At 29.6% G+C, this 9,395-nt stretch overlaps 1 protein-coding gene across 1 annotated transcript; it reads right to left on the reverse strand.

The window, feature by feature from the left end:
* Window positions 1-7,054: 7,054 nt before the first annotated feature.
* On the reverse strand, window positions 7,055-8,731 carry LOC140891100 (gibberellin 2-beta-dioxygenase 2-like). Its single transcript, XM_073299385.1, has 3 exons — window positions 8,172-8,731; window positions 7,719-8,049; window positions 7,055-7,628 (listed from the first exon to the last, which is right to left on the reverse strand). The coding sequence occupies exons 1-3, from the start codon at window positions 8,579-8,581 to the stop codon at window positions 7,362-7,364; spliced, it is 1,008 nt and encodes a 335-aa protein (XP_073155486.1). The 5' UTR covers window positions 8,582-8,731; the 3' UTR covers window positions 7,055-7,361.
* Between the last annotated feature and the right edge of the window lie 664 nt (window positions 8,732-9,395).

Consider the following 9,395-nt stretch of genomic DNA (forward strand, 5'->3'; position numbering starts at 1 on the left):
ATTAAATTAATAAAATACATACGAGTTCTGAGTTGATTTTCGGACTAAATGGTCTACGTGCAGTCATGCACTATGAACTAATATTTTTTTTCCTGTGAGCTGTAACTTATAGATGATGATGAAGTTGATTTGTTTTGTTGTTAAGTTTTTGTGCTGCTAACAATGAAAGCCGATAGGGGATAAAAATCATAATAATATATCAGTGAGAAAAAAACAGCAAATAAATTCAGAAACAATCAAAAGAACCACAAATGAAAAAGCGCCTCAAGAGAGACAAAACAATCAAACATTAGTGACCAAAAAGAACACGAAAATGAAAAATATTTTCTCGTAAATTCAAGTATATTATTCATACACGCGCAGGCATTAGTACGTACATGGAGAGAGCGAGTTTACGGCTAATTGATTTCTGTAATTTTGCCAAGTGTGCGTATTGAAAGAGAGTGTGTGAGACTATACGTACGGGTAAACGTTGCCGACGATTCGGGATCCGAATACCGACCCGATTCAAGACATCCGGGTTATTGGGTTTTTATTAAAATAGTTTTTAATTTTTTTATTATATTTATGAAAATAATTAATTATAATACCGATCAGAATTCACCTATCATTAAGCTGGTGTTTACAATTTCAAAAAAATCTATAATCATTTGTTTTTAAAAGTTACAAACACTCTGTTAATTAGGGGTTGACAATCGGATCGGGTCACTTCGGGTCCCAACCCAATCTGATCGGGTGACAAAATGGGGTATATCGGATTTTTAATCAGGTTCGGGTAGTAACCGAACCCGCTTTATATTTAGTCGGATCGGTTTTGGGTAGTAAAATACTACCTGTAATACCCGATCGGGTACTTGTTTATTATTTATATTAGCTACTTACGGACACACGTTGTGTGTGAAATATAATATACAAAAAATAAGGGATAGTGAGAGAACATGGGTCTTGGAATGATAAGTTGGATTTAGAATGGATCATGTATATTACGATATTGTCAGTCAATTGTTTTTATTAGTCAATAAAATTGAGGGATATTTTAGTCTGCACATATAAATTACAAAATCAGTTTTTATATGGGATTGAGGCTTTATTAGCACCAAAATAGTGCCCCACTAATCCTGCGCCAAATATGGCGCAGGAAAATGGGCTGCACCAAATTTGGCGCAGCCACTTTTTTTATTAATTTTTAATTATTAAATTTTATTGTCTTGAAAAATAATTTAATATTTAATTTATTGTTTTAAAAATTAAATATTAGAACAAAAATATTTAATATAATAATTCATTAATTTTATCAATAAATATTTAATTATTAATTAAATTTAATATTTATTTAAATAAATACTAAATAAATAAAATAAAAATGTAAATTGGGTGACAAATAGCAAATTAAAATAATATATGTAAAATAAAGAGAATATTTCGAGAATATTTTTTTTGGGGTAAGATTTGATGTAAATGGATTGGAGATGGATGTATTGTTTGATGCAGAAATTACACTATTTTAATGCAAAACTTGCATCAAAATGATGTTTGTGGTTGGAAATGGCCTTTGTATTTGGTTTTATATAGCCCATTAGCTTTGGTGCGTAAGTTTGTAACCTAGAGAGGCTGAAAAGTGAGAAGAAAGTCGCCGCCCCCTTGTTCTTTCATAGGAGTGTTCACTCATCGATAATACACACACCATCGATTAAAAGCAATCGAGTTCCTTTATCCTCAGCTTCGAGAGTTCAATCAAGGCCAAAACAATCGAGTTCGAGTTCTTTTATCCTCAGTCCAAATAACGCGTTTTGATTATTTTCTTAATATAAAACGATTATAATTCCCGATTCGGATGTCATCAAATAAAATCCAGGTTTGTGACATCGGAGAAAAAAAAAAGGATCGATAACGCAATCGTATGGTAACATATATACGTATGCGTCCTCATGGGACACACGAGGTAACCCACGAGAAGCACGTGAGTCGGGACCGTCTTTGTGTATTTTATATCAAAAAGATCTCATCAATTTCAGTGTGTTTTGGGCTTTTTTTTTAAATAAAGCTAAGATAGAAGGATGGTACGATTCCAATGTTTGCTCGTGACATGTTGGCCCTATGTTTCTGTCATTTGGATTATTTCAATTAATTGGAAAAGTGTTGTTTTTGGATTTATATCAACTCGAAAGGTGGAGTCATCAAATCTCTTCATTATCGATCCGTTCATTTTCAAGCAGATTTTTTATTATTATTAATTAATAGTTTTTGGATAGGAATTGCAGTTGGTTGAGTATATCTGATGTGATGCGATATGACGGATCTATATCAGTGGATAATCTATCTGATTCATGTGATATCTATATCAGTGGATAATTTATCTGAATCATATATAAAATCGAAGATATGTCTAATAAAATTGACAAATTAAACGATTTTAGGATAGTTTTTGTGATGCGATTTTTGTAAATTGTTTTTATGGATAATTAGTTTGTGAGTTAAGTTTAATTTGATGCAAAATTATGAACAATTATATACGATAAAAAAAATTGTAATTTTATTGCAGTAACGTTTGTTGGATAAGGTGTGATTTTTTTAAAATAATAATGGTACAATAATTTTAAAAAACAATTATAACTTGTATGGATAATGTGTGAATTTTTTCAAAAATAATTTAAATTTATATTGCATAATTTTTTCAAAAATAATTTAAATTTATATTGCATATGCCTATAATTTAATTGTTTAATAGGTGTAGTACGATATTATAAAAATTATTTAAATAGATAATGGTAGTATTGCCATTTGAAAGATATATTGCATATGCCTATAATATATTTGTTATATTTATATATCAAAGACCAGGATTAGTAGAATTTGTAGTAAAATATATGATATAATACTAGTCGCGCTTGCACAGGTGTTGCGTGTGAGATTAAAATATAAATATTATTTATTTTATACATATATTATTTTTTGTTTCAAATCAATTTAAATTTGAAAATAAAATAAATGCACAAAAATGGAAAAAATCATGGACAAACGAAGTTTAAAATAAAGATAGAGATTTTGTTTCTCCTCCCTTTTTTTAAAGGATATTTTAGATCTTTTGTCGTTGGCTTCACCAAATAAATTTTAATTCGGCTACTAAGTGTTGCTCTTCTTTAATAATATAGTAAGTTAATAAGTGTAGTACGTAAAAATATAATCGAATTTTGAACAAGGTCAATAAATTTAATTCTTTGTATCATTTATAACTATCATATTTATTTTTTAATTTAAAAAACTATTAAAATATTAATTTTTTTATATAACTAAATTATTTATGCACGATTTTTATCATTGGTAGATTAATTTGATAGACACTATCTTTATAAAAAATTTAAAAAATTTGTATAAAAACTAATTGTGTTTAAAATAAAATAAAAATGATCGTTTTAAAATAAATTTTCAAATTTCCAAAGTCTATAAACAAATAGAGTAGTCTAGTATAGTATAAATATAGGTAATCGACATCCAAAGAGGGTCCAATAATTGACGGGGCCCGATATAATTAAAACAGTCCATTTCAAGCCCATCTCAAATAATTGAGCGGATTGAGAAAAAAGTGAACCAATTATGTAAACACGACCAATGATAATAAGCGAATAAGATTTCGCCACGTAATTTATTAGTCCAGAGAACGTGGAATTTTTTTCCCAAGATTTTAATTTTGTGGGCTCAGTAATTTGTACGTATTTATGAATTATGATTTATAGGAAATTTGATATCGATGTATTATTTTACAATACCGAACGTCACGTCACATACGTACGTGTTGCATGTATAAATAGTACTTCCTCCGTCCCGATTATATAATCCTATTTTTTTCACATAAATTAAGAAAAATCATGGGAAAAACAAATTTTATACAAACATCCTATTTTATTTATATTTAATGTATTAAAAAATGATTTCATAATTTTTAAGATGTAGTTAATAGGAGTATGAGTATATTAGTAAAAGAACGTAAAAAATATTACTAAATATGATATATGAATATATATTGGGACAAAAAAAAAGTGAACTATATAATTAAAACGGATAGAGTAAATAAACTGTAATATAATGCGTGGATAATGTATAATTATTTTATTATTTTACTATCTTATAACTGTTTCACCCCCTTACAATAACTATTTTTGGTCATAAATATGTGTTGACATAAATACTCTTGATATTAACTTATTTGATATTTAAATATTAATATTTTCTTTTATTCTTTCTTAAAAACCAACATGACTATTTGTTAATAACCAACATACGTTCAATGCCACAAACCACAAACTCGTATATTTTTCAATATATATTTTAAAAATTTTAAAATGTATACATTTTTAACTAAAAACAAAAACTTGACACACACACACACAACACGTATGCTCTGATAACTATTACATTTACGTGTGCATTTAATAATTGATGTCGGTTATTAGCTCACTCGAATGTGAGTGGAAAAGAGAGTGCAAATTTTTAAGAAGGGATGTGAGGGTAGGGTTGACATTACATAGAGCCATAGAGGCAGAGGTACCACACATAATTATTATTAATAAAACAATAAAATACCATCCAAATCGCTCCACCATTAACCAATAACACACGGTTTAAGAGCAAGAAAAATTGTCTTTCTTATTATTATAAATTATAATTCATTTGTGTTGTTCTTTGACGGTTCATCAACCAAAATTTTTACGAATTGATTGGACGCAAAATGAATATTTGGATGAAAGTGTCATTACTTATATTGAAACAGATATATTTCATAGTTTGTTGAATGTTATTATTATTAATTATTTTCGAGAAATTTCAAGCTGCTGTGATGTTGTAAGTTAAATTTGAAATTTTAAAAATATATTATTTATATTTCGTTCATATAGCACTTTGTATCTCTCAACAAAATTTCGTTCATGTTGAGAAATGAGAACACAATTAGAAAAATACTAGGATGTTACCGGCGGATGAAAAACAAATTTTATAAAACTCTTATTTATTTATATATATATATATATATATAGAGTTTTTTTATGGTGCTCAACACTATATGCCCACTTCATGTCCACCATGTACAAGTCAACTCATCTATTATATCGGTCAACTCATCTATTGTACATGGTGGACATGAAGTGGGCATATAATGTTGGACATAATAAAAAAACTATATATATATATATATATATATGATATAGATCTAACTCATAATTGTAAAGGAACGTCAATTATGGAAGGAAGCAGCAAGTCATATCGAATTAATTTAAATTTTATCTTTTGCATAAGGGACGTTGAATCTGGTTTACTTGTTTGCACGCGCAATCAAGATTTGACAATCATTTTGCCTCATTCTCTTTAAATTTTACTATTTTTTCTTTCTTCTATCCAGTCGCATCACAAAATATCAAAGAACGTAGATTGAAAATAGTTTTAATATATTTTGTCGATATATTTTATTATATTTTACTGTTTATTAAGTGTAAGCATATTAAAATAGTTAACTTGGTGTCATGGTCTATTTTTCAATATACTCAAAATATCATTTTTTTTTCAATTTTTTGTTTTTTCCATGTTTCTTGTTCACTATCCTCACATGATCACATCTCCAATAACACTCTTTGTCAATTTCAGTTCTTTTTTTTTTTTTTTCTAATTAACCTAACATGTTTAACATCAAAATTCATATACATTGTAATTATTATTTTACACACGCAAATACGTGTGCACGGTTGCTTGTATATATAAATTGTCGTGAACAGTGATTATATATTTGACTTCAAGACATAGATTGAGATGACAATTGACAAGGGCCCAATTGAGTTTGTGTTTTCATAACTGAATCACTCATAATTCTGCATACAGAGGAAAGGAGGAAAGTGACCCATTAAGTCTCTTCTTTGTTTTTGTTTTTTTCTTCTTTCTTTTCTTTTTTCTTCGAAGAAACTCTTCATATTTCTTTTTTTTTTTTCGAAGAAACTCTCCTTATTTTGCGTTCACATTACTACGTTCACATTACATCACAAAAATTCTCATCAAATCATATCATAATTATTTTTACTAGATATTGACATATCAATCAATCTGTCTCACATGAAACCACAAAGCGCGCTATAACATTAACATATAAAATAAAAAAATTAAAATAAATTTTAATCATATATAGTTAATTTATTTTTTTATGTAATCATTTTATTTTGAATGAGTAAATAACATAAATTTATAAATTTTTGTAACTGCATATTAAGTATTAATAAATTTGTGATGAATGTAATATAGAGAGAAAATTACAATGAGTGAAATGTGGGAGAAATTAAAAAATATATTTGTGGAATTTATTAAAAAGCTTCAGTGCTAAAATACTATTGATATTTATATATATATATATATATATATATATATATATATAATTTTGATATGTTGCTCGTCCACGTATCCACTTTCGTGTTCATTGAAGTGATATTCACTTATTGGATCATACGATGAATAATAATACTATATTGATAATCGACCGCGAGACAAACACAACCCATTGACATCTAATATAATCAAGTACAACGCTTAAAAAAAAATTTAAGTACAAAGTTTTTACCAGTAGTACTTTATTACTAGATTTAGTTAGAGGTGTTAATTCAGACCGAATTGAATCGAAAAAATTCGATTCATTTCATTGAAAATCCGAACCGAAAATCGATTCAAATTTCATATTACAGTTCGGTTCAAAACTTGAATATTCAGTTTGATTTTCGGTTTAACCGAATTTCTATTTATTTTATTAATAAAAACAAATAAAAATGAATTAAAATATTAAAAATCAATTTAAAAAATTTATTTTAAAAAAAAATCAAACCGAGTAGAAAAAAGAACAGAACCGAAAATCCAAAAATCCAAAAAACATAAAACCGAATTTTTGGTTTCGGCTCGTTTCAAGCGATTAACCAAACCGCGAACTACCCTAGATTTAATGTCACCATAATATAAGAAAAATAAAATTGTCAACTGCTAACATATAGTGTAAAGAATATGTGAGGTGATATTTGCCGACAAGAAGTGGTACAGAAAACATATTGCATTAATACTAAAAGGGTAGTGATTGCTACAATAATATGAACACCAAAAGAAATTAAAGTTATACATATAGGTACGGCATCAGCATGATGATGGAATAAAGAAAAGAAACCTATTTTTTTTTCCACCAATGGCAAATCCATAAACATGTTTTCGGACCATTCTATATAGTCTATATATCGAATCCACAAACAAGAAATTAATACCATAAGATCCTAATTCAGTACTACATTACACCAACCCATTTATAATTATTCATCAAGTACTGTTTGGCATGCATGCAGCCTAGCTAGCTATTTCTCGAAAGCCTTGAGCCTATTGTCACCCAATCTTGTCTTGTAAGCTGAGTTCTTGTACTCGGACCATGTGAATTCTCTGTACAAACTCTCTTCCCCTTCTTCCATTAAACATGTCAAAGGTTCGATCTTTTTGTTCGGATTCGGGCCCCCGAAGTATATCATCGACACTCGTGATTTCATTTTCAACTCATCATCATCGGCCGCCGCCGCCGCCACCATTACTCTGTGCTTCACACTCCTAAACTTCCCATTACTCATCACCTGCATAAAACAAGATTTTATAATTTGTTTGTTAATGGGACATTTATTAATTTTGCAAATGATGAAGTAGCTAGTACTTTTTGTACGTACCTGTAAGGAATCGCCGACATTGAAGAAGAAGGAGGTGTGGTCTGATGGGACAGGAGCCCAAGTGCCGTCTCGGAGACAGATTTGGAGGCCTGATGTGTTGTTAGATCTCACGACGGAGATGATTTGTGGGTCTGTGTGTTCTCCGAATCCGACGAGTGGTTGGGGACATGGCGGGTAGTGATTCAGCCTGAAGGAAGAATCACTCGATGTCTCGTCTCTGATGAGATTACTCAAACAGTCTCGTGGCTGAATCTGTAACTCATCGGCTATCATTTCAAGAACTTCACACGCCATGTTCTTCACTCTGCTCACATACTCCTCCACCAGCCTCCTGTTGTACGTGTTAGAGTGTAATAATTATAAATTAATTGTCAAAAATCTTCTCAAAGATTAAAAAAATGATATTTTGTTTTGGGAAAATTGTTTTTACGGTTTCCAATCTTTTTAATTTACCGCAGAGTTTGTGAAATCCCGGCGGGGAAAAGCTGGGCGGCGTTTGGATTGGTGCAAAAGAGGAGATATTCGACCCAGCCCACGTCTCCATTGCAGCCGATCTTCTTGTTACCGTAGCCAAAAGGGTTAGCAGGGCCCCACTTCTCCTTCTCAGACTGGGATAAATTGAAAAACCCAACAGCTTCGTCTTCTAATTTGGACAGAAACTCCATGGAAATCCCGTGATTGATGACTTTAAAGAACCCAAACTCTTTACAAGCCTCCACCATCACGGTTTTCGCATCTGGTTTCAACAAGTCCACCACTGGAATAATCCCGGTGGAATTAATTATGGGCTTGCATGTAGTTTTCATCTGGGAGAGATCGTCATCAACAAGCTGTAATTGTGATAAAGCTGCAGCTGCTACCATGACTGCAAAATTTGAGGGTGAAAAATTATGGCAGAATCCGAAATTGCATGGAAGAAAGAAAGAAAGATGAGAGCTCCAAAGGCGATGAAAACTATGGTATGGAGAGACATCTGGCCTTTTGCGTAAGCTTGCAAATTTATAGTCTCGAGGGGAGAATTCCACGTCTATTATTTTTTTAATTAAACTAAATAAATATAATTTAATAATTTTCTCAATATATATAATAATTACATGTAATAAAAGTAGTGATGACAATGATTCGAAATTAAATCTGACCCCGCATCAAACTCGTATCGACGGGATGGGTTCAGGACGGCTCTTTAATTTGGCTAAACCCATCTCGATCTCGCTCCGTCATAATATATATATGTATATAAATTTAAACTATACATTTATATATATATATATATATATATATATATAATATATATGTAATATTAATAATATATAATTATATTTTTATACTAAATTCTAATATTTTATTTTATTATGATATGTTTAGTATAAAAATATATAATTATAATATTTTTTGTCTAATTATTATTAATTAATTATAAGTTGATAAATTTTAAGTTGTGAGAATATCTTTTAGTTTCCAATATTATCAATATATATTTGAAAATAAATTTAATGATTTTTGTTAATTTTTAGATTTTTTAATTTAATAAATTAAAAAATATTTAATTTTTGGTGGGTCCAATCCGCCGGGTTCGCAGGGCGGGACGGTCCCGGATTTAGTTAAACCGACTTCAGACTCGTCCCGTTGTCATTCCTAAATAAAAGGGCTCTTAAAGATTAAATAATACTTGAAGTA

This window comes from Henckelia pumila, chromosome 3 (assembly GCF_033568475.1).
Source record: "Henckelia pumila isolate YLH828 chromosome 3, ASM3356847v2, whole genome shotgun sequence".
In the NCBI taxonomy this organism is placed as follows: Eukaryota; Viridiplantae; Streptophyta; class Magnoliopsida; order Lamiales; family Gesneriaceae; genus Henckelia; species Henckelia pumila.

What these genes read in the sequence shown, in the direction of transcription:
- LOC140891100 (XM_073299385.1), bottom strand. Translation starts at nt 8,581, where the DNA reads ATGGTAGCAGCTGCAGCTTTATCACAATTACAGCTTGTTGATGACGAT. An exon ending in GGGATTTCACAAACTCTGCG is followed by an intron (nt 8,050 to 8,171) that starts GTAAATTAAAAA and finishes CACGTACAACAG; the next exon opens with GAGGCTGGTGGAGGAGTATG. An exon ending in ATGTCGGCGATTCCTTACAG is followed by an intron (nt 7,629 to 7,718) that starts GTACGTACAAAA and finishes TGTTTTATGCAG; the next exon opens with GTGATGAGTAATGGGAAGTT.